General features: G+C 50.4%; 1 protein-coding gene across 6 annotated transcripts in view; it reads right to left on the bottom strand.

The window, feature by feature from the left end:
* Positions 1-23,609, bottom strand: part of SYT6 (synaptotagmin 6) — a 67,147-nt gene extending 43,538 nt beyond the window's left edge. For 3 of the 6 annotated variants that reach the window (XM_081485724.1, XM_081485726.1, XM_081485725.1), the window contains exons 1-3: positions 23,407-23,569; positions 10,785-11,133; positions 8,804-9,359 (exon numbers count right to left, since the gene is read on the bottom strand). In XM_081485724.1, the coding sequence (XP_081341850.1) occupies positions 8,804-9,359; positions 10,785-11,133; positions 23,407-23,569 (1,068 nt within the window). Of the gene's footprint in view, positions 1-8,803; positions 9,360-10,784; positions 11,134-12,222; positions 12,314-17,979; positions 18,130-18,803; positions 18,928-22,567; positions 23,078-23,406 lie in introns of those variants that run through there. The other 3 variants (XM_081485728.1, XM_081485729.1, XM_081485730.1) reach the window with 3 other exon arrangements.
* Between the last annotated feature and the right edge of the window lie 2,225 nt (positions 23,610-25,834).

Here is a 25,834-nt window from a genome sequence, read left to right as displayed (position 1 = left end):
TCCTCATGGTCCCCGCGGTCTAAACAGTAGAGTGCCCCATGGTTCAGTCTTGGGTCTTTCCTCTTCTCTAAATTTGGAATCTCAACTAACCTCATGGATTTTAACTCCATGTACATGCTGATATCCCCTCTACTGAGTTGTTCAGCCAAGGCTTCTCTTCTGGTATAGTCTTTATCCAAGTTACTATCCAACACCTCCACTTGAATATACCAAAAGTATCTCAACTACCACATGTTCAAATCTGAGTTCTTGATCTTCCTCCTCATATGGGTTCACCCTCCAGAATTTCCCAACTCAGTTGATGGCGATTCCCTCCTGAGTTGCTCAGGCTAACAACCTTGATTCTTCTCTTTCTCTACACCTTAGACCTGCACCTAATCTGTCAGCAAATACTGCTAGTTCTACTTTTGAAATACATCAAGAATCAAGAACATCTTACATCTCTACCCCTATCCCTGTCCAAGCCACCACTGTCTCTCTTTCATGGCAACAGCTTCCCAATGGATTTCCCTGTCTTTGCCCTGGTTGTATAGTCTATTTCCAACCTGTCAGCCCTAGTGATGCTTTTAAACTTTTGACTGTGGAACCCCATGAACCGTTCCTGCCCCTTTCCCCCTCTCACTTAATCTTTTATTCTCTCTCCTCTCCAGCCCCATTTCTGCTTCAGCCACATTGAACCCTTACTTCTTTGAACAAACCGGGTGTCCTCCCACCTCAGGATCTTTGCATTTGGCATTTTCTCTGTCTGGATCTCTGCATGGCTCTCTTCCTCTTATCTCTCAGGCCTCTCAGCTGGCCTCCTCTTGGGGATATCTCCCCAGACTAACCTGTTTTACCCTGTGATTGGGCTTCCCGGGTGGTACAAGTTGTAAAGAACCCATCTGCCAATGCAGAAGACGCAAGAGACGGGGGTTTGATCTCTGGGTCGGGAAGATCCTCTGAGGAGGAAATGGCAACCCACTCCAGTATTCTTGCCTGGAGAATTCCATGGACAGAGGAGCCTAGCGGGTTTCAGTCCCTGGGGTCACAAAGAATTGGACATGACTGAGCAGCTGAGTACGCAAGCACAGGACCTCTCCTCCAGCCATCCTCCCAACTCAACACGTCCCACCACACTTCCAGGCTTTATTTTCTCCAGGCGACTCACCACTCTCAAACATACTATTTATCTCACTTACTTATTTGTCTCCCCACACCAGGGTGTAAGCTCCCTGAGAGCAGGGGCTTCATTTACCATGCATCTGCAGTGTTTTTTATACTCTTCTCGGGGTTCTTGCAGGCAAGAATACCCAAGTGGTTTGCCAGCTGAAGCTCCAATACTTTGGCCACCTGATGTGAACAGCTGACACACTGGCAAAGACCCTGATGCTGGGAAAGATTGAAGACAGGAGGAGAAGGGGACAACAGAGGATGAGATGTTTGGATGGCATCACCGACTCAAAGGACACGAACTTGGACAAACTCCAGGAGATAGTGAGAGACACGGAAGCCTGGTGCACTGCAGTCCATGGAGTCACGAAGAGTCAGACATGACTTAGCGACTGAATAGCAACAACCTTCTGCAATGTCCAGGACTGTGCTTGGTACCTTGCAGATGCCTGAAGAAATCACCACTGGATGAACAATTCCTGAACCATCCCTCCTTGGCTGTCCTCAGTTCTCTTTTCTCTGTGCTCTCCCCCCTACTTGGTATCCTTTGCTGGCCCCCCTCCTCTTTCTTCTTGACTCTGACTGTTCCCTAAACTCAAATCTTATTCTTGAATTCTCTTTCTTCATCTGCATCCCCCATTCCACTCCCTCACTCTTCCAGCTTCAATATCACCTCTGTCTTCCCCCACTCCCTTTTCACGCCAACTTAAACAGTGTTCTTTTGGTTACATTTTTACTTGCTCTGAAACCCCCACCCAACTGTCAGCTCCTTGAAAATAAGGCCTATCTTTGTCCTTCAATACCCAGTGTTCTTGGACCCAAATAAGTTCTTAAGAGGTTATTGAAGACATGTGGGTGAAATTTCATTATGCTTCTCTCTTGCTCCTGCCCTCCCTCCTGGCCAGGGTAGAACTGGGAGCCTGAGATCCAAGGCAGGCACTTTGAAGGTGTTGCATCAAACTGCCGGTCAATGAGTATCTAGGAGGCTTTGTCCCAGGGTGATTGAATGAGTCACAGTGAAGCAGTTTTGTAGATTCTCTGACTCGAACTGAAAAGGCCTTTTGTAAGCTACCCTTGGATCCCGCTGGACTCAAGCACCTGGGTGTGAGAAAAGGATGCAACTAACTCTTTTCTGGCAAGGAAAGCAATTTCATTCCAGGAGGCCAGTCTTCCACCAACACACTGGGACCTGCATGGCCCCCTGGGACAAGAAAACTGCCTTCCTACCTCCCCCATCAGATTGTGAAGCTTTGAGGACTGGACCGAGTTGAAGTTTTCATATCCCCCAGGCTAGCCTGGTGTCTGGTACACGGTAATTATGCCACAAGTAGTTCCTGCACAAAGAGAAGAAACCCACCGTATGCGAGAGAAGTTCTTTCTAGATCTATCCCCCAATCCAAAGAAAATAGAGAAACACATTCCCTTTCCTCTGACTCTCTCTCAATACTCTCTTCCTTCACTGCCATCAAAGCCTGGCCTAACATCTTCTTTTTCTAGAAACTTTCCCAAACCAATCTTGTCTGACTCTGATTTCTTTTCTCCATCTCTCCTCAACATTTCTGCTTACGGCTTGCAGTACAGCAGCTTGGATAATTTTGTTTGTGAACATCTGAATTGGTCTGTCCCCAAGTGTGTGCCCTCTGTGTGAGAGGGTTGGGAGGTTGGCAGGGGGGGTCACTGGACACAATTCCCATTAGCCTAAGCTATAGGAGCTGGGCTCTTTCTTTGTCATCCTTTCCACAGCCCAGCCCGGCTTCTATACACAACATGTGCTCAGTGATCAAACTGACAGCACATCGTTGACACTCCGTACGTGTTTGTTGACTGAAAGAGGAATGAATGTCAGACTCAGTGCCCATAGGAAGAACACTGGGGAGATGGCAACAGAATCCAAGTGTCAGCACAAAAGTCCCCTGGAACAAGAGGAATGAACCAGGTCACGAAGAAAAATCCAAACCAAACACTCTTCTGGATTTCCTGATGAGCTGCACAATTTCAGCGTCTGTCTTCTGCCCAAGGAGCCACATAATCACACTTACTCCCCTCCAGCCGTGCCAGGACATGGGCTCTGCTGAAGGCCTGGACTTTCTGAAGGCTCTCTACCACTAACTGTCTGGGTGATAGTGGGTGTCACTGAGCCTGCAACCTTCATTTCTTTACTTACATATAGGGCACATATAAGGCTTATGGTGAGGATGAAATGGGATAAAGTTGCTTGCACTCTTGGCTCCGGGTAGGGACTCAAGTAATAACCTCCATATTAATAACTGGTAGATGCGGGACCTGAAAGGTGGGGAGGGCACTGCGCTCAGGTGCAGGACTGTATCTCAGAGGAAAAGGGGGAAGACAGTTTGCTGACGGGGCCTTGCTTGTGGTAGCAACTCCCTGGAGGACATTTCCCAGGGGCTTGAAGAGAGGACTGATTCTTATTGCCACTGAAGGGAGGCAATTCTGCCCAGTGGCCTATCAACCCAGGGTTTAGGCCTCAAATAAGGAGACCACACTCCCGTGCACTGGGTTTTTCTGCTCTGAAATCGCTTCTTTACAGGAGAAGCTGAGAATCTCAGAATCTCATAACTTTGAAACTGGTTTCTGAGGAAAGTGCAGCCCAGAGAGGGCAAGTCATTTTCCCAAGGTCACACGGAGAACACACGGTAGGACAATACATCAAAGAGAGAAATAAAATAGGAATTAATAATAGCCAACCACCTGTCGGAATAGATGGTCCGGACCAAAGCTGGGGCTCAGACCTGGGGGTGGTATAAATAGTGCCCTGGAGGCTGAGTTAGAAGAAAGACACTGTAAGAATGGAGCTCAGCAGGCTGCCCTGTGACAGTGCTGCCCTAGGCATCTTTGCATTTTATTTAACTGACTACATATAATACAAGCTAGGTACCATTATTACCCCCACTTTCCTGATGAAGAAACTGAGGCACGGTTTAGACAATGTCCCTAGGGTCTCAAAGCTAGAAAATGCAAAAGCTAGAATACAACACAAGTTTGTCTGGTACCAAAGCTCTTTGTACCCAGCTCTGCTCATTCCCAGGCTAGAGAATAGATTGTTCCACCACACAAGGCCTCCCTTCCCCCCTGCAGACTGAGTCCAGGCTCCCTGATAGTCTATGGAGTACTGCAGGCATTGCCACCAAAACACACACATACATGCACTCACACATACATACACACGCACACACACATGACCACACACGCTCACTCTGACTTATGGGGAACCTGGTAAGGCAGAAAGATGGCCAAGTCCATTAACGCCACCAAGCATGGCACATATTTATGGCCCCAATTACAGCCTCCATGAAGGAGCAGGAATGGGGACAGGAACAGTTTCGTGCGCTGGGGTCTGAGGCCTCTGTAGCAATAACTACAAGATTACAGAGATGTTAGCAAACCTTGGTGATGACGGCTCTATTATAATGATAAATCTACAGCTTTATATAGAAATAATGAGACTGGGGGCTGGAGGCGGGGAAGGGAAGAGCAGAAAAATCTCAGCCAATGGAAGTTCTGGGTGGAGAGAAAAATGGCAAACTGCAGGGAACTCCCAGGAGACTTCCAGGGGACCTTAGTCAAGCCAGTGAGAGGGGGAAGCCTCAGTGGCAGCCTGAGCGTTTTGATTCCGGGGAACATTAGAGGGCTCCCATGGCCCCAACACGTCTGCTGTGCCTGCTTCTCACCCTCCAGTTGAGGGGGAGGGGTAGCTCTGTTACAGCCTAAGCTTCACCCAGAACAACTTGGGGATGCTGAGGCCAGTGTCCCTTGGGCCTTAAGGGTTTGCAATGAAAAAACCTCGCCTAATCAGATGCATACCTTCCTTTCACTAGCTTTGAAGCTCCATGTTCAGTGCTTGTAAGGAAACAACACAAATGCTCCAGGCTTTGCTACTCTAAACCACCTTAAGCACCGGGGCAGGGACCAAAATAAGGAATCTGCCTGGTTCCACCTGCCAGGGATGTACCTGATCCTCGCATACGCGTGCAAGGAGCAACAAGCGGACAGCATTCATAGACTGGTGGGACCTCAGAGCAGCCTCCCCAGCCCCCTTCTCACAGGGCCTCTCCTTCTACCAGACTGTGAGTCACTGACCCTCCACTTCAGTCCAGACCACCTGATCCGACTGGTTCATTTCTTTGCTACTCCAGACATAAGCCATCTACCTGAACCATCACTATGAAGGAATGCAGAGCCATGCCTAGCTCTGCTCATTTTCAAAATACTACTTGACTTTCTCCTCCAGGAAGGTTTCCCAGGTTAACTGCACTGCTTCTTTAATAATCCTTTCCCTGTGCACCAATGTGTAGTTTTATTTGAATTAACTAAGCCATCGGTCATTCAGCAAGAAGGTGCTGAGTTCTTACGTTTGCATAAAATGACACGCTCAGCCCTGAGGGAAAATAATAAAGTCAAATGTGGGACACAAACCATTCCTAAGCCACTGGGAGGACTTTGCAAGACAGAATATCTTTCGGTGTATAAATGAGGGAGCCAGAGAATAAATCCAGGCGTGACTGCTCTGAGAGTAAAAGGACTTCCGGGGAAACTTTCAAAAGTGGGTTGGTTTGGGTCCGAGAGGTAGGGGAAAGGCCTGCCTGCCAGAGGGAACCTTGGGAGCAAAGGCAAGAGGCGGAAATGCCAGGCATGTTCAGGGACCAGCTGCAGGTTAGAGGAGCTGGAAGCCAAAATGCAGCTCTAGGAATGGAATCCGGAAGGAATCTGGCACGTAGGAGAGATGGGAGCCGACTGGGCTCATCTGCACCGGCCCCCATGGCGCTGGCTGCAGGATTTTACTTACATGGAGTGCTCAATCATTCCCCGTCACTGCAACTTGGGCCTCTCTGGCCTCAATGTAATTACAATTTTAGAGTCAGCTCAGGCAAACGCACCAGCCCTTTATTTCCTTTTCCCTTCCTTTGCCTGAATCCTTAACCCCCCTTCCCCGCCCCCCCCCGGATAAAGAGACCGCCCCTGAGAGTCAGCCTGCTGAGAAGCTGCAGAGAGGAGGGCCCTGGTGGCCTCACCAGACAGAACATTCATCCCACAGACTGCGAGCAAGATGGGTGTATGAGCAAGTCACTCCACCTTCAGCTTCGGAAACTCCTGGTCCCAGACTCCTCCTGCCCTTGGCTAGAATGCTTCCCCTTCCTCTTTGCATATAAAATTATGTATACCAATCCCTCCCCACACAGCTAAATTCTCTTTCACCCAAGAAACCGTCCCTGACTGTCCTAACTCTCAGATCTTACAACCTCACACATTGTTTGCTACTTTGCATCACTAGCTACTGCATGAACATTTCTTGTCTCTATAATTCAAGTTCTGCATTCGGTCAAAGAGGCTGTCTTCTATCCCAGACCCTCCTTGCTCCCCAGTGCTTCGCACAGGGTCCTGCTTAAGAGAAGATGGTGGAGGACTATAATGGTACTGACTGAGGGTGATGAGGATGGTGAGGGTTTGTCCTTTTTCTCAAGCTGGGCTGGGGAAGAGGTGTGGGATGAGAGTAGGGACAGCCACGGAATTCTAGGAAGTTAGCATTCAGGTGAGGGGCCTCCCTGAGCGCAGACTGCCTGCTCCAGGATGAGGGCGTCCATCGTGCCTGGAGCTAAAGTCACAGGAAAGGGACGTCTCTGGGGAGGAGAAGGGAGGCTCCTCAGAGGGCTGAATTGAGCCCTGCTCCTCACAGCCCCTGGCCCCTGCCCCTCTCTCTCCCTGAGCCCCTGGGCCTCAGCCTCAGTATGGGGAGGAACTAAGCCACTCTTCGCTACCTGTACAGTCACCATAATGAAGCTGCTGCCATTCGAGACCACAAGGGAAGAGCTGCACCAGATGTAAACTTCACAGTGATTTATAGAGCAGAGCTCCTGAGCTTGGGGCTGGTGCACAGCTGCTCTTCCAGCCGGCCCCGTCTGCCCGCCCCGTCTGCAAGGCCCCTGCCTGTGCTGTTCTCTGTTCTTGGGGATGCCACTTTGGGAAAGCAAAATTAGGGGAGGCGCTGGGACATCGAACTGGACCAAAGTTAGCACCAGCTAGGAGAATGGGCTCTCCCAGAGACCTTTCCGGAGCAGAAACAGAGCCCACCAAGCTTTCTCTCCTTGAACAAATCAATTCCTTTTCCCACCAGAGTGGGGTTGATTTTCCCAGCTTCTCTCCTTACAAATTCAATACATAGATATTGAGCATTGATTGTCCACCCAGAGAGTGGGTGCCAGAAAGTGGGAGAGTCTGCACCCAGAGAAACAGTGAAAGAAATATCCCAGGGGACACTCAACCACTTGGCGTTCAAGACACCAGACACAAGGCCATTGGCATTTGGTGGCAACACCCCTTCAGGGCTCTCAGCTGCCTGGCTGGACTTAGACAGAGGCACATCCCACACCTACACCTGCGGGAGGCAATTACACAGTTTCTTCAACAGCCACCCAAGGCCCTGGAGAACATTGTCTACATTGGACCCGAGGGTTTTGGAGATGCCCTCTTAATTCTCTGTGCCAAACCTGCCCCCCTCTTAAAAAGCCAACTCAAGCCCTACTCATTTTCAAAATAGTGCTTGACTTTCTCCTCCAAGAAGTCTTCCCAGGTTAACCACATCCAACTCCCATTGCTTCTTTAATAATCCTTTCCTTGTACACCAATACATAACCCTTTCCTTGTGCGCCTTGAAACCTTCCCGGTTAATTCTAATTGGTCATAAAGAGCCCAGCACCTGCCTCTGTAGTGTGTGAATTAGCCAGCTCTCCTTTCAGGCTGGCCTCCTCCCCTACCACCTTCTAGATGGCCCAGGCAGGCCGGCCGTAAGAGCAGCACCTCTGCTGCATGGTAGTTTCTGGTTCTAGTTGTTAAGTACTTCCAGTCCCCCTTCTGGACATGTGGTAGGATTGCTTTGCCCTGTTCCCTTAATATTAGAAGTCACATGTATCTTGCTTTGGCTAATGAAACGTGAGTGGAAGTGACATGTGTCATTTCAGCGTGGAAACTTTAAGAAATAGTGCACGATTTGCCACATCCCCTCCTTCCCGAGGTGGTAACTAGGAGCAAAGGGTCAAAACGGAGCCTCTGTCAACTTGGTGACAAGGTAGAATGGAACCCTGGTTAAGCTGCAAAGCACACGTAACATGAATGAGAACTAAATCTTGGCTGCTTTAAGCTACCAAATCCTAGGATTATTCGTTGCTGAGGCATAACCTGGTTTATCCTGTTTAATATAGCCTGTCCTTGATTGCCTGTGCTAGGCTTCTAGTATACATCAAAGCCCTTGGCACATGCTGCTGTTTGAGTCAGTCTATAGGCCTGGCCCCATCCTCACCCATGATTAAAGACATACATTGTAGGTGGTAGTCCTGAGGCCTAGCTGTTAGAGGCAACCACTACAGAAGATGCATCAGAAGCAATAGACACAAATTCCCTTTCCTTCCCTTCCCAACCACTTGAGAGCTCTGCTGTCACCCTCCCTCCCCGCCCACCCCCCAATCTGGGGCCCAGTGCAAGGATTTCCCCCGGGATGGTCTGGGCTATGAGTAGGGGTCCCCTTTCACATCCTGAAGGGCAGAGGCCCATTTGTCTCTAGGGGTTCGGGGGTTCAGGGACACATCCACTCAAATCCAGAGCTATAAACCCTTAAGAGGCCCCCGGGGCCGGCGGTACTCACACTCGTGGCGTACTGGATGTCCTTCCAGATGGAGGTTTCCCGGGACAGGTCGGAGGCCTCAAAGAGGTTGTCCAGGATCACCTCCCCGATCATGTCATGGCGGGAGAAGCGGTCAAAGTCGAAGACGCTGAGATGCAGCTTGCGGTCGGCCAGCTCCTCGTAGGGCACTGGGAAGTGGAAATTCTCGTCGAAGGTGGGGTTCAGGGTTTTGCGGTGCACCCGGGTCTGCAGCTTGCACTTGCGATCGGGCAGGAGGTAGATCTTGACGTAAGGGTCGGAGCTGCCGCAAAAGTCCTTGGCTGGGAGGTCGAAGGCCTTCAGGATGCGTACAATCAGGGTCTCGTTCTCGTAGTCGTAGCGCAGGCTGAAGTTGATCTTCCCGCAGCTCTTGGCCTCGGATTTGGCATCGTCCCCATCCACCGACTTCTGCTTATAGAGTTCAGGCTTGATGCGGCCGATGCTGGTGGGCTGCTCGGCCGCTGGGGGAAGCTCGTTGCCATAGTCCACGCTGGACACGTGCATCTGCCGCGGCAGGTGGCGCTTGAAGGACGTGTGCCTGGAGTGGGGGGAGGGGTGAGAGAGTGAGGTCGGGGAAGGGGAGAGAGGGGTGTAGGCCGACATGGCTCACGGCCCTGGCTCATCCTACCCCATGTGAGGCCCCCTTTACTTCCTGCTAGTTGACCCCCTTTACCTCTGTTGCACTTTATGCGCATGTCTTAATACATGTAAAGTAGTTGGGATGGGGCCTGGTACATAACAAACTTTAGTAAATGTTAGCCATTGTGATCATTATCTTTTCCCCTGATTTTCTGCTTCTGGCTTTCTAGGTTTCTTTCCTGGTAGAGGTGACTCTGGTTTGCCTATTAAATAAGCTCCCCTATTTAGAAGGACCATCCTTTCCCACCCTCCATACAGCATTCCTTCATCACCACCACGATCATCACCCCCTTTCCCTCTGCCACTTTCTAGCTACATGACCTGGGACACATTATTTAATCTCTCTGTGATATAAGATAAGAAAAAATAAAAGTAGCAATTGCACAGGATTGCTGTGGGGGCGAAATGAATACACACAAAGTGCTTAGAACAGAGCCAGGTATATAATAAGCTCTTATTACCTCATGGATTCTTACATTGGCTCCTCACAGCAACCTTATGAGCGTCATTAGCCCTATTTTACAGTTGGGAAAGCTGAGGCTTAGGAAAATGAGCAATTTGCATGATGTCAAAAAACAAACTCCGTAAATGTGACCCAGCACTTGCACCATTTCTGGCTTTCAATCTGAAGACTATGCCTGCTTCCCTTTGACCAGTCCGCTGGGATCCTGGACCCAGGAATCCATAAGCGCCCCAAATTTTTAATAAATACAATGCCTTATGCATGCATGTTCCACATCTTTTAAAAGTTTCTGAATTTAAAGTAGGTTTTTGTCATTACATGGTGGTTGTTTTTTGTCATTTTGTTTGTTCAGATAAAGAATGTCATGTATACAATTTCTGTAAGGCAGCGAACTCTGTCAAAGGCTATTCTCAAAATGTTAGGAATCTCTTGCTTCTCCCCCCCACACTGCAGACTCCATCTCAGAGGCGGTATGGACATAGACACATCATTAACTTTTATATTCTTTTCCCTCTGGACAAGCCAACACCTCCCACCCACACACATCTCAGGGTTGACCACCTGCATAGCACCCCACCTCAAAGGTTCCCCTCTCCTGAAGTCACTCCTGGTGCCCACCTCCAAGCTGATCACCCACCATGGAAGACATCATCTGACATATTCTCCAACCAGAATACGCATATGATTATTTCCAGTCTCTGATCCTCACAGGTTGGAATCTCATTCAGGTATTGGATTCAGGAATGTGGAGGTAAGGAAGGGAGGGGGAGGAGAGGGGAGGGGAGGGGAGGGGGAGGGGGAGGGGAGGGGAGGGGAGGGGAGGGGGAGGGGCCCACCCCGGGGGAGGGGCCCACCCCTCACCTGGTGGACGATGCTGGCTCTGTGGTCTGTCGCTGCAGCCGTGTGTGACGCTTGATGTGCTCTTTGACGGACATCTGCACCTCGGCCGGGATATCTGGGGACGTGTGGCTGATCTTCACAGCCGTCTCTAGGAAGCCCAGGGTGTGGGGGTCCTTGAGCTTGTCCGCCATGTTGGCTGTGGAGCTGGGGCTCTGGAGAGCCTCCGGGGAGGGGTTAGCAGAGGAGGGGCTGGAGGCCTCCTTGTTCCTCCAGGGCATCCAGCACAGCTTCCAAAAGAGAAAGAGAAAAACTGCCACCAGGGCCACGCCACACACAATAACTACCACTGCGAGGAGGCTGACAGAGGTGCCTGCCCTCAGCCAGGCAGGGAGGGACAGAGACAGACAGAGGTGGGGAGAAGCCGGGAAGGGTTTTCAAAGAGGGGCCACACACAGGGGACAGAGACGGAAGAAGAGAAAAGAGTGGTCATGAGAAGGCTACCCAGGCAGAGCAGGGATGGTTGTAGGGTCGGTGCTCCATATCCAACTTGTGAAATATCTACAGCCTCGTGTTCACCTCAGGCTGATTTCTCCAGCTTCGCCCCTCCCCCCACCACCAGCTTGGGGAGCACCTGGACTGCCTTCCCGACTCCCTACTGGCATGTGCCCAGGGAAGGGAAAGTAATTTAAATAGCAGCCTAAGCAAATGTACAAATTCGTGAAGCGTTCACTTTTGGATGCTGTTTGAATTTCTATTAGAACTGTTACTATGGCCAGACTTATAGCAGACTAGTTTTTTGCAGACAGCTCTCTTCCTCCACAGGTTGTGAAGCATCAGGGGCCCCAGGCTGAGATAACCTCATTCTCTTCACTCACCCCAAGCCCGCCAAGCCCACAGCAGGAGCTAATATATAGTGAGTAGGTTGACTTGACGTGAACGAGATCAGGCATAATCTCCTTGAGGGTGGGGATTAGGTCTAATGCTTCTCCTGTATTCCCAGAACTGTGTACACAGTAGGCTCAACAAATACTTGTATGAAGTTGGAATCTCCCTGGAGAAGGAAATGGCAACCCTTTCCAGTATTCTTGCTTGGAAAATCCCATGGACAGAGGAGCCTGAAGGGCTACAGTCCATAGGGTTGCAAAGAGTTGGACATGACTGAGCACGCACACACCACACTATTTGGAATCTGATCCACACAGTTTACTTCAGAGCTAAATACAAACAATTTCAATAGCTGTCCTTTGCCCTCATTCCTGTGGCTATGTGAGACCTCTACTGTAACACTGGTATTTTTGAATGTCCTGGTTGGTTCAGAGGCAGGCACTCACTGTCCCACCCTCTGCCCCAAGTAGGATGTCCATCACCCCAGGATAGTTGTGAAGGATGCCTCTCTCTGGGAGAAGTTACTAAGCACGCCCCCCCCCACCCCACTTTTGAGCTCAAGGCCTCTTCTTACTCTGAGACATCAGGAAGCCTTGAACCAATGGGTTTGCACAGAGGTCACTTGTAGACAAGGCAGCAAAGGAGGCTTGTTGGCTTGCATATGACTGAAAAATCAAGCAGTTCCATCATCACCATTGTCATCATCACACCAGATTCCTGGCTTCTCTGGAAATGGCCTGAAGGCTTGGTAACTGGACCTGTGCTCCCACATACTGAGAACTGGCGATGCCCTTTGGAAGGCTGTATGCTCACCAGCTCCTGTCCCTGTTACTTGCCTGCCACTGCAGGCCTGTGAGCTTGCAGCCTCTGAATTATCCTGTCCCAAGCCTTAAGAGAAGGCAATGGCACCCCACTCCAGTACTCTTGCCTGGAAAATCCCATGGATGGAGGAGCCTGGTAGGCTGCAGTCCATGGGGTCGCTAAGAGTCGGACACGACTGAGCGACTTCACTTTCACTTTTCACTTTTCACTTTCATGCATTGGAGAAGGAAATGGCAACCCACTCCAGTATTCTTGCCTTGAGAATCCCAGGGGCGGCGGAGCCTGATGGGCTGCTGTCTATGGGGTCGCACAGTCGGACACGACTGAAGCGACTTAGCAGCAGCAGCAGTAGCAGCAAGCCTTAAGAATCTTGGGATTTAAGGTGAGGAATGACCCTACAAGTACCAAGGTCAGGCTGTGCTTTTGCAGGTGGGAGCAGTGTTCCAGAGGAGGGACTTGCCTGTGGTCAGAGATCACAGAGCCTAGACCAGGGTCCAGATGTCCACTGCCTGCCCAGTCTGGGGCTCATTCCACTGTCCCAGACTGTTTGTCCCGGATTAAACTGTAGGTTACTATAACCCTGTGTTACTTTTTATTTGTCTGAGTCAGGGCTCAGAATAGAAATTGACACATGAGAATGAATGAATGAATCAGTTGATCAATGTCAAATAAAACGGCTGTCATTATCACTCAACCAATATTTACTGAGCACTTGCCATGTTTCTGGTACTAAACTAGGCTGGGAGATGCTTGGTCCCTCTTGGGGGGATCAAGAGAACTCTCACAGCATGGGCCCCAGGGAAAGCTCTCCTTCTTCCAGAGGGACCTGAGGAAGAGGCCAAAACATCAGTCACCCTCTCTGGGGAGCTAGCACTGCCTCCCGACTCCCTGGCTGTAGGGTATTGGCCTTGATCAGCTACCACCTTCAGGACTAAGGAATAAGCACACAGGACCCTCATGCCTCTTGCCACCTTCTGCAGCCCCCAGGCCCCTGCACAGAGACCTGGGAGCCTTTCCCCAGCATAGGAACTGAGGTTAGTCCACTAAAGGCTGCTGGGGACCGGACAAACTGATTCTAAGTTAACTTCTAGACTAAAGGTCTCCAATTACGGCGTGCATGCGTCCTGGGAGCGTAAGAGAAAAAAATATCAGATTTCTTGAATATTTATTCATTATTTGAAAAATAAAAAATCAGAATTGTAATATACAAATTGATAGTAATGATGGCATTTTGTTATTGAATTCAGTCAAGTTATGAACATTACAATGTCCAAGGCGCAAAGTGCTTTTTATGTATTCACTCATTTAAGACTCTCCAGTGAAATAGGTAAAGATTATTATCCTCATTTTGCAGATGAGGAAACTAAGGCACAGAAGGTTAAATAGATTGCCCAGGGTCACATAACTGCTAAGTGTTTGGAGAGTCAGCTTTACAATACCACTTTTGTACATGTGTATAGAACATGGGAGCAAATAAACACATATTGGAGGCATTAAATAAAAATAAATTTTGCTGTTATGATTTCATGATCTAAATAGTTTGGAGACTGTTTCCTTAAGCCCTGATACCCTTGGGGTTCATAGGAATGCTACCACAGATATAGCTAAGTATATACCACAGATATATATATATATATATATATATATATATATATATATTTAAAAGTATCTGGCCATCTCTGAGCCCTCTACATCTGTTCTTTGTTACAGTGGTTCCGGGTGCATTCTCTGCAATATGAGTCACCTTAAAACAAAAGGTATTTCTAGGGTTTTGTTTTCCTTTGGTCATACATCTTTCTTGTAATAATTAGAATTTTAATGAGAAAGGGGGAGGGATGGGGGGAATCCAGAGAGCAGAGAGTGCATTTAAATGTTCAGTCTGACAAAAAAAAAAAAAAGAAAATTGAATTCGTAAATGAAAAGAGAGGTGGAGGAATCAATTTTTCCTCGGCATGGTTGCTGTTTGGAATGTGTCTCCACATGACCCCTTGCTGTTGTTCCCTCAGCACTGTGAGATTATTGGGAATTGGCACCCGGTACTCAATACTGGTTATGTAAGGCCAGGAGGCCCTTCCTCTGCCTGGAGACTCTTCTTCCAGGATACCTCATAGGAGGGCCATGCAAAGAGAATTAGGTCCCGATGCTGAGTGGGTTCACCCTCACAGGGGAACGAGGTGGTGAGCAAGGCTGGTAAGACCAGAATTAGGCCACGGTGGGTATGATTGCAGAGGATTTAGCTCCTTTAAAATCACTACATGTGGCCTGGAACTTAGCCTGCCTGCAGAGCCTGGCTGAAAATGTGTCACAAAGGGCTGTCCAAAGGCCCAGGTGACCTAAGACATGTGCCTTCCTACCCGGGGCCTGCTGGGACCAACCCACCAGGATGCATTACCTCTAGTAAACTGCAGGTGCATACACAGCCTTCAAAGCCTTTTCCCCACTCAAGTCTTGTTTGAACCTCAACCCTGTGAGGCAGATAGCATTTTGATGGGCAGTTTAGCCACCTTTTGAGTTCTGACCCAGTGCTCTTCATATTATACCATACACTAGCTTCATGGTAAGAGAGAGGAAGGACACAGTTGGGGGAAGGAGAGGGTAGGACAAATTGAGAAAGTAGCATTGACATATACACACTATCGTGGGTAAAAGAGATAACTAGCGGGAAGCTGCTGTGTAACACAGGGAGCCCAGTCTGGTGCTTTGTGATGACCTGGCGAGGTGGCAAGGGCTTGGGGAGGGAAGCTAAACAAGGAGGGGATGTATATATATAATTATGACCGAGTCGGGTTGACATACGGCAGAGACCACCACAGCATTGTAAAGCAATTATCTTCCAATAAAAGAAAGAGAGGTAAGCCTCTGGTAAGGGAGAAAGTCCTACACATTGAAAAAGAGGATGAACTTCCCAAGTGTTTGTATTTGTATTCTTCCTTCCTCTCCTTTTCCTTCTTTATTTCCCCTTCAGCCTGGAGAGAAAGAAACATTGTCCTGGAGTCAGAGTGAGCTCATTCAATGTCCATCTCTACTGGTTTTCAACTGTGACTCTTAATCTCTCTCAGCCTCTGTTTCATCATTTGTAAAATGGGTAGAGTAATAGTATCTACCTCATAGGGTCATTGTGAGATTTAAATGAGATCAAGTGTATCAAAAGTGCAAAGGACAGTGCCTAGAATGTAGTAAGCCATATAATAAATATTTGCTATTTTTATTAGAATTATCTAGTTCTGCCAAGTCTGATTTTGAACATCTTTTAATTTTAAAATTTGTCTAGTGGGCAGAACACATGCAAACCATGAACACTAATAAGAGAGATAGCTTTAACTTTATCATTACAAACTAGGAACAATTTTACCAGTGGAAATAATACAATTATTCTATTATATAATATATATTAATATAATACAATTATTCGATTATGTCTATATATATTATAAGATGTATTATAATACATATATATTATAGCTAGATCTCCCTGTATCTCAAGATGTAATACATACTATGTGAAAGATCTCACATCTCCAAGTTTTTCTGTCAATACTCATTGTTCAGTTGTTTTGCCATTACTGTCACCAACCAGCTGGTGAACAGAAGCAAGCTCCAAAGGAATAAGAAGAAATTCATGGAAGAAAAATGTACAATTCAGAATGTACTATGCTTTTGCAAAGTTTGCTTGGAAACTGGGGAAAAGAAGTCCATTACTCAGTATTAGGCATCAGAGGAGACCAGTATTTTATGGGCATCTGGTTTGGGGAACCATATTGACCAATTACCCAGCAGCCTCTGGGAGAGCACATAGCGATGGGACTTGGCTTCGGAAACACACCCAGTGATCTGGTGCTGTGCAGGGCACGTGGGTTCTAGCCTGGACTGGGGAAGTGCTCAGAGACACGACGCAGACATCTCCACTGAGCACCAGTGCCAGAATGACCACAGAGCACGCCCATCAACTGTGTAACCTTGAACAAGTTACTTAACTTCTCCAAACTTTGGTCTCCTCTTTACTTCAAAGAATCACTGTAAATATTAGATAAAGTAAGGCTTTGAGCACAATGCTGGATACATGGTGTGTGTGTGCTTAGTTGTTCAGTCATGTCCAACTATTTGCGATCCTTTGGACTGTAGCCCACCAGGCTCCTCTGTCCATGGGATTTCTCAGGCAAGAATACTGGAGTGGGTTGCATTTCCTCCTCCAGAGGATCTTCCCAACCCAGGGATTGAACCATGCCTCCTGTGTCTCCTGCATTGCCAGGTGGATTCTTTACCCACTGAGCCATCAGGGAAGCCCAATATGTGGTGAAAGTTCCCAAGGGTAACTTTTCTTCCTGGTTTTTGTTTTTGTGGTGGATAATAGTTTACTGGGTACAGAATGGACCCAAAGCTTGGCCACTGAGGCAGGGAAGGGGGACATGGGACCAGGGGGCAAACATGTGAGAGACCTCAAGACCCTTCTTTCCTGGTGATGATGATCAGGCCCCTTCTTTCCTGATGATTCCCTGAAGGCCATCAGGGCAGGACCTGCCTGTCACCTTAAGTGAGATTGTCTGACGGGGGGATGGCTCATGGCCTCCCTCTCTCTATGGAAAATGGTAAGCTATTAATTAGCAACCCAAGCCTTTCTTATCTCCCCACTGACACTTCTTTCTCCAGAGACAGAGCCCTGATACCCTGGTGCTCCCTCCTCTTCTCTCCACCCATAGTGTTAGGATTTATCAGCCTTTCTCATCGCTTGCTATTGTTCCCATTTTTCTAATGGGCTTCTGTGTCAGGAAGATCCATTTTGTAATAGTAACAGACATTCTTGCTAACAGACTGTAATTGAAAAGATAAACTGGAGAGAGGAAGTGAAAAGAAAGGACCATTTCCTCTGTTTCCCTCGAAGAGGGAGACGGCCGGCTGCAGGGTCTGGGGTTGCTGATGGACCCTCAGAAATGGGCAATGCCAGGCTCTGCAGAGCGAAAGCTGCCTGAGTGAAGGGGCTCCCGGGCAGACACAGCTGGAGGCACAGACCCGCACAACTCAGGGAGCAGCCAGCAAGAAACTCAGAGGCCCCAAACCCTGGAAGGTGCAGTGTCTAATCTAGGAAGGGAAAAGACTCTGGTCAGAACCATTAACACGAACACTAACACTAATGAAAGTGTTAGTCGCTCAGACGTGTCCGACTCTTTGTGACCCCATGGACTACTGTAGTCTACTAGGCTCCTCTGTCCATGGGATTCTCTAGGCAAGAATACTGGAATGGGTTGCCATGCTTTTCTCCAGGGGATCTTCCCGACCCAGGGTCGAACCCATGTCTCTTACATCGCCTGCATTGTGGAGCAGATTCTTTACTCTCTGAGCCACCAAGGAAGCCCTAGTAACAGTATTTGTTATTTATTTCTATATAGTAAGTGCTGTGCCCCTTACAAGATCTCTTAATCTTTACATCCTCTCTAAGAAATTAGTATTCGCCTCTCAAAGATAAAATAACTAAGTTGAGAGATGTTAAGGTAGTAATTTGTACAAAGTGTACCTCAATTAAGTGGAAGAGTTGGGATTTGAACTGGCGACTTTCTGATGTCGAAGCCCAGGGTCTTGAGCAGTTCCCTGAGGGGTCTGGAGGCAGAGCTGAAGTATTCCAGAGGCAAAGTCTGGGCAGAGAAGCTGGGGAGGCATTTCTTCACTATAATTAGGAGAGGATGGGGAGCATCGTTCAGGTTTTTGGCCTGACCCTCTGATCCTGGGCAGAATTCTGGGGGCCAGCCTCCTCATCCCCCATCTCTTTCTCTTTCCCTGGAAGATGCAGAAACTATAGCCATCAGGCAAATAATCAATGGCCCCTGGAAAAGTCCCATCCAGAAATGTACCTGAGACATCCCTGAGAGAGAGAGAGAGAAAGAGAGAGAGAGAGTGTGTGTGTGTGTGTGTGTGTGTGTGTTGGGGCAATGAAGGCTATTTTGTTTTGAGGCTCACAGACATCTTCCATTAATAATAAGTTCTGCTTGTAAATTTATTAGGAGAACCTGGTATAATTAAAATTCAGGATTGGGGGAGGGGGAGCAGGAAGCCTTTGCTTCCTTTCCTTCTTTCAGAGATCCAGGCTGAACTACTGATGGGGATAATTAGTGGAGTCCAAACAGAGAAGGAATTAATGCTCTTGGAAAAGCTGTGATGAGGAGAGACGATGCTGGACTAATTACGGCCGCACCAAGCTTTATGACTGGGTGCCTGTTTCCGCCATCATTAGAGAATTCAGGGATAAATCGGAGACTAATATGGAGTGTCATAGCTAACAGAGCATTGGCATTAATTTAGGGATTATTTTAGTATTATTATTCTGGTGGATGGTAACTGTACCTTTCTGCCTGGTGGTCAGGACATGTGGCCCCTCTGAATGGAGCAGTCAAAGCTGGGATGATGGGGAGAGGGGCAGACAGAAAGCTGGATTCTTTTCCCTCTACCTCCATCTCCCTGTTTATACCTGCAACCGGTATAAGGCAAAGGACACAAAGAAAGGTGAAGAACTGCCTGCTAGTATCCCTGGGGTGGGGGTGGGGGGTGAGGATAGGTGGATATTAAGAAGGAAAGCAGACCCTTTACCTTTGGAATTTTTAAAGAAAAGATGGGACTTGCTTTTAGCTCAGACAACGGGGTTTCCAGTTCAGGGTCTAATTGAGAAAAGAGGTCTGCCTGGTCCTCATGGATCAAGAAAAACAGTTCAGCCCCCACATAGAGAGAAGGGAGGGATAAGGTAGTGTCATATACCTGGAGAATCCAGGGCTGCATGTACTGCTCACTCCCACTTTTCAGTCCCTCTGCTTTCAGTTCCTAAGTGTGGCTGTGTCCTTCTGTTTTTATTTTTAAAAAATTTCTCCCTTTTTTCTCCACCTTCTGTTTTTAGGCATCTTTTCCTAAGTTGGACTAGCAAGGGTGCCACTTAGTTGGGTCAGGATTTTTCTCTTACCCTATGTTCCCCCTACTCCCACCCCACTTAAAGTGTTAATCACTTAGTCGTGTTAGACTCTTTGCAATCCCATGGACTGTAGCCTACCAGGCTCCACTGTCCTTGGAATTCTCCAGGCAAGAATACTGGAGTGGGTTGCCATTTCCCTCTCCAGAGGATCTTCCCGACCCAGGGGTTGAACCTGGGTCTCCTGCATTGCTGGCAGATTCTTTACCATCTGAGTCACCAGGGAAGCCCTACACAGACCTGAAAAAAACCTAGCCTGATCCACATGCTTCAATCCTAGTCCTTATTATTTTCAGTCACACATCATACCCCAACTCTGTGGACAGGGAGGACATAGTCATGCTAGAACAGTTAGAAAAGAACACATCTTTTGTGCAGAGCTTGGGAGGATGGAACATTCTGTATCTACCATCCCCACTCTTGAAGTTCCCACACAGAGAGAAGATAAATTCTAGAACTGTAAATCCAAGGGCTCTACAACTCCTAGATCCTCGATCCTGGTTCTAGAATCTTAAAGCCCAAGACACACCATAGTCTGAATATCATCACCACAGGTTCTAAAGGATTCTGTATTGCACTTTTCCCCAGAAAGGGCAAAATCTGCAGAATTCCTTCCTTCCATCAAGGAGTGAGGGACTGACTCAGTTACAGAAACAGAACTTTTTTGTGTGTTTGGATGAGATGCTGTGCATTTAATTTGGCATCACAAGTTGGAGAAATATTATCTGTGCTGCAATAGGCCAACTTCAAAGCCAGGTGGCTGAATCACAGAACATCTCCAGAGTCATTGGAAAAGTGAACAAACATCACATACATCTCATGGCCGTAAGTACACCAGAGAATAATCATTCCTACCTGCCAGCCTAGAAGGGGCAGGGCTGCTCAGGCTCTCTCAATGGATTCTTGCATTTTCTGGAACAACTCTGTATTTCTTACTACCTTGAGAATGCTATCAGAATCCAAGCAACCCACACCTAACACTCTGCAACTTGGCTTATGAAAAAAAGTTTATTCACCTCCATAAGGCAAAGGACACAAAGAAAGGTGAAGAACTGCCTGCTAGTATCCCTGGGGTGAGGTGGGGGGTGAGGATAGGTGGATATTAAGAAGGAAAGCAGACCCTTTACCTTTGGAGATTTTAAAGAAAATATGGGACTTGCTTTTAGCTCAGACAGCTGAGTTTCCAATTCAGGGTCTGATTGAGATTTCTTGTGCAATTCGTATCACAGACCTTGGCATATAAGAGGGTCCCCCAAAATGATAGTAGAGTCTGAATCTCAGTTGTTGTATCTCAGGGTGTTACTTGAAATCCCATGAGCTAGAGACTTACAGGAGCAGAAAGGCAGAGGAAAACATTCAATGGCAAAGGGATCTGGGAATACTCTCATCACTTGCATTTTTCATGAAACTGCAAATAAAAAGATGCAGCATTTCTCTGAATGGAGAATCTGGACCCAGACAGTTGTTCTGGAATGCAGTTGTTCTGGGATGCCTGAGAGGTGAGATACCTAGGGGCCTGATCCCGAATTCCACAGCATCACCCCAGACTCCATGCACACCTAAGCCTCCAAGATCCCAAAGCCACACATAACCATTTTTCTTTTTCCTGCTCTGATCAAGGGTCTTCTTCTGCCTCTCCCATCCCTTTCAGACCCCTCCCCCCACAGCTTGGCCCCAGGGCTTGTGACTCAGCAGCCAAAGTTAAAGTTCCCCAGGGCTGACAACTCAACCTAGCTCTCTGAAGCAGCCTGCAGGGAAGGCATACTGATTCATCTGGGCCTGCTGGCTCTTACTCCTCAGCCTTCCCTCATCCCCAGCCTGGCCATCCAGGTACCTGTCATTGCAGACTATGGGGTGTCCCTCTGGAGTCAGAACACCAGTGCCTCCCTGTATCAGGATGTGTACACACGTATGCCAGCTGCCCCCCACTCTTAGCATTTCTGCTCTAAACAGACAGGAGGAACAGCCTCCATTCCAGGTAGAACTTGACAGGTGTGTTCTCACCTTGAATTAGCCCCTTTAGGGTCTGAGGGGGTCAGAGCAAGCACTAAGAGACCCACTGGAGAAGGATCATTGGAGCAAAGAAGGGAAGGGAGCTGGGGAGGCAGGCAGGAAGAGACTCCTTGACTTGGGGAAAATTGTGTGTCTGACGGCCATACGGAGTTGGGTAGTGCAGGAGGTGATGGCACCTGAGAACCAAAATCTGATCATACTTACTGGGCCTAATTTGTTCAGAGATTCTTCAGGAAGAATCAACCTCCATCACCGTACCACCCTCTAAAAGTTCTTCTGCATATCTAACCTCAGTCCTTTCTGCTGCAGTAATCAACTCATTGATTCAACACTGCCAGGACCAGAGTTGGGGGGAGCAGCGCCCCCTACAACCCACACAGAGCCGAAGTGGGCTCCACCCGCCCCACAGTTGGACACAGCCCCCTCACGCACAGAAGTGTCCCCGGGGCCCACTACCCTCCTCCCTCTCCCCTATTCCCTAGCAGCCCTGTTCCTAACCTAGGACCTAGCTACATCTCCGACCTTTAACCTCAAGTGAAAACAGGGCCCTGGAACCTACGGCCTCTGGAGAGCTTACCCCACCTGTACCTCCTCCCAGAACCGCGGCTCCAGTCCCCACTTCTGGTCCCAGGAGAAGCGCGTGGAGATGAAATTCCCGCCTCTCGGGGCCCCCTCCTCGCTCTCCCTCGTGGATGATGCGCCGCCGCGGGGCGACCTCAGCGTACCTCTAGGCCCAGGGCCACGGGGGTCGGGGTTGAGGTACAAGGAGGGGTGGAGTCTGTGGAGCCAAAGGAACCCCGGAGCCCGGGTCCCTGCAGGACCTCCCCACCCCCACTCCGCATCATCTCTCGAGGCTTCACACTGCCCCCAGCCTCTCCCCATCGCCCGTTACTCTCCCGCCCAGGACCCTCCAGACATCGGGATCCGGACAAAGAAGCCCGGCTGCCGGGGGCGAGCGCGGCCGCGCGGCTCGGGTAAGACAGGTAAATACCCGCGGCGGGCCGGCAGCCACGCCGCCCACCCTCTCGCGGTTCCCGCCGCCAGGGCGCGACACGCCATTCCCGCTGTCGCGACTCCCGGGAGACGCCGCAGTTGCGCGCCAGGCCCGGGCCCCGCGGGGCTCGCGCTCGGGACTCACCGACTCCGGCGAGCTCGACCCGGCTCGGGCTCCCTCCTGGGCTCGGCAGGCGCCTGGGACTGCGTCCGGCGCAGGGTCCGTGCCGTTCGGGCAGGAGGCGCCCGCTTGGCGAAGTCGGCAAGAGACACCGGCTCCGCCGCTCATCGGCCCCGAGTCCGAGTGAGTCAGAGAGAGACCGAGGGAGCGAGTTATAGGGGTGGGGGGTGGGGGGTGCGGGGGGGAGGATGCCGAGACACCCTCCCCCACCCCGCCCCCCGCCCCCCAGCGGAGACGCAGAAAGCCACTCGCAGTCGGGGACACCCGGACACAAAGACCTCGTGCCAGGCGCAGACCCAAGTTTTTCCCTGAGAGACCCAAGGGGCTGGGGCCGCGTTCCCCGAGAGATCAGATAAACTGACGGGACAGACCGACAGACGCACCCAGGGACCTCGACACCCTCCGAAGAGACGAGTTACTTCCTCAGCCGGAAGTCCTTGGTCTCCTGCTTGCTCCACTGACCCCCTCCCCTGGAAGATCGCCCGCGGGGCCAGCAGAGAGAGCAAGAGGGAAACTGAGGCCCCTCGGGGAGCCGCGTCCTGGGAGCCCCGCTTTCCGCGGGGACCCAGCAGAGTCACACAGGCTGGGGCAGGCGGAATTCTCTCCCTCCCGGGTCCCCTTCGCGTCTCTATGCTTGTCCTGCGAGCGATGGCCAGTGCCCTAGCCGGGGCTGGATCCGAATCCAGAATCCTGAGCTAGAGTTCTCCACCTAGGCTCCGGGGTTCCCGAGGCTGGGGCTTTGCGGAGAAGGGACAGCCAGGGCGAGACTCCAAGAAGGGAAGGGGCCTCTGCTTTCCTTTTACCTGAGTCGGCAGCGCTCGGACTCCGCTCTGGGGGCCCTAGCTCGAAGCTCCGACAAGTCTCCACGTCCAGCCCGAGAGGGGGCGGCCGGGCCCGGCACAGAGAGGCCAGGACCGCGAGCGCCGCCTGGCACCGAGGCTCCCCGGTCCCCCGCACCCCACTCATGCCCCGGACACCGCAGCCCTCCAAGCAGCCGCCGGAACCCGCGCCGCGGCCGGACTAGGGCGGGGCAAGGCGGCCCCAAGAAGACCCTCCCCGCAGCGGCCCCCTCCGGCTCCGTTCGGCTTTTAATCACTTCCCCGCAGGGTCTCCGCCCCTCACGTGGCATCCCGCGGCAGCTGGCAAGTCTGGCGCCTCACGGCCGCCCCCTCTACACTCAGCGACCGGTCTGAGTCCGGCGGTTCAAGGCGGAGGGACCAAGTTGTCCCGCATCCTGGAGGGTTCAAGACCTGAGAAAGAGCCTGGGATCCGACTCCGCATTCACGGCCTGGTGTGACCTTGGGCCTCCCTGAACCTCAATTTTTCCTCTTTGTGAAAGGGGTACAAATGAAAACGAGTGCTTCACGGGCTGCGGGGAGATGTAAAGACAGTGGTTGTGAAAACACTGGGCAAATTGCCACATGCCGCACAAGTGGCAATGAAATGGAGAAACCTATTCTAGAAAGATGGATGACCCTGCTAGGAGAGGGAGGACCTTGGCCAAGGTTCCTAATCGGGGAAGTTAGTCAGACTTGCCCCCTGTCCTAGCCTCGAAGGCAGAAGACCCCAAGACTATGGGGCCATGCGAACTGCAAAAAGACTTTCTGAGCCCCGCATTCCTGCTGTCCGCGGTACCCGCACGTTGCTATGGTGACGGGAGGCAGCGGCCGTCTCTCTCCATGGCAACCGGAGGGGAAAGTTTCTGGCGAATAAGAACGGGGGGCGTTTCAAGAGGGCCCTCAGTTCCCGCCAGACCCATCTCCCCGTTTCTGTGCAACACTACCTATGTTACGCTTGCTGTTTAAGCGTAACGAGGGCTAAAAAGACCGAATATTAAACCGGAGGATTGAGGCTAGACTGGGCAGAACTCCCTTCTCGGAACTGTGGCGTAAGGTCCAGAATCAGGTTGACTGAGGGGCTTTTAGGTGCCCCTTTCAACCTGGAGGTCTGTGGACAGCCACCAGGTCGCGGCCCTGCGGGGCCTATCACAAAAATCTTGCATTCTCGGCTGGTCGTCGGGTGGGCCTCTTCCTCTGTGGGTTTCACCCGAAACTCCAGGTTCAAGTCCCTTTGCCTTCCCGGAGCTGAGAAGGAAACTTTAGCTGCAGTCTCTGGAAGCCAGGGGGCTGGTGTGTATCCGGGTGGCGGGTGGAGGAGGAGGGTCTTTCCTCCTAACTAACACGCTAGTTGGAAGTGGCTCCGGCGGTGACTCACGTTCAGGAGAGAGCAGATTCGGAGCCTCAGCTCCTGGCCGTCTCCATCGTGCGCCATCTGCGCTAGCCGGCCCTTGACAGCCCTGGGCAGCTAGTGCCCCGGGTACTGAGGGTCAAGACGATGCTTAAGTGAACCCTGGCAAACTGCCTGCGCTTCCTAGCTCTGTCCATGGTGCTGAAGGCTCAGCTGATGCGACCGGTGGCATGGGCACCCCATTAGGAGAGGGAGGTAGGCCGGGCAAATGCGGTGGGTTCGAAGCTTCCACTCTGACTTCAGAAGCTTGCGATAGGGGAGGACTTGGAACTCAGGCGGGAGTGACTGAGAAGACATGATCCTGGCCACACAATGCAATCCGGGCCACCTTCTTGTGAGAGGTGCTCAGTTGCAGTGCCAAGAACGAGTGAGGCTGTGGAGTCCCCATTCTCCTCCCAGTGCTTTAAGAACCCAGCTGAGGAGCCCAGAGGTCCCATCAGTTTTCCCTCCACCACTTGGATAGACTGGAGCTCAGAGGCCCCTTGTCACACACTCATTAGCAGTTTCTGAGGGGGTAAGTTTGTGTTTATATAAAATAACAAATGGAGACTAACCACTCTTTGCCCCTGTTTATGGCAGCTCTGTTACTCAGCAGCGAGTTCTCCCTCCCCTTCTCCAGTTCCTGGGGAAATTTGCAGAACAAAGCGCCTTGTTTTGCCTTTGCAGAGAATGAAAAAAACACTGGTCCGTTCCAAGGGCCCAGGCCTGTGATGCAGGGAAATCAATATTTTGCTTTACAACGAGTGGGGGAATTTGCATCTAAACTGAAGGGAAAGGAGCCTGTTCAGAGCAGAGCAGGTGGCAGGAACCGAGAATTAACAGATAATTTCTCATTGTTCCCGGATTCTGCCTCCACACTCGGCAGGCAGCTCTGCAGCGTCTCTGGCGCCCCGGCAGCAGCTCCGGACCTGGCATTTCTCAACCACACGGGGAGAAAAAGGTTCGCTCAGACTGGGCTGTGGGCAGGGGGCTCAGGCTCCCCGT

This window comes from Giraffa tippelskirchi, chromosome 5 (genome assembly GCF_054371585.1).
Source record: "Giraffa tippelskirchi isolate mGirTip1 chromosome 5, T2T-mGirTip1v1.2.pri, whole genome shotgun sequence".
In the NCBI taxonomy this organism is placed as follows: Eukaryota; Metazoa; Chordata; class Mammalia; order Artiodactyla; family Giraffidae; genus Giraffa; species Giraffa tippelskirchi.
The sequence above is the reverse complement of the archived record's forward strand: the minus strand, read 5'-3'. Positions and strand labels throughout refer to the sequence as shown.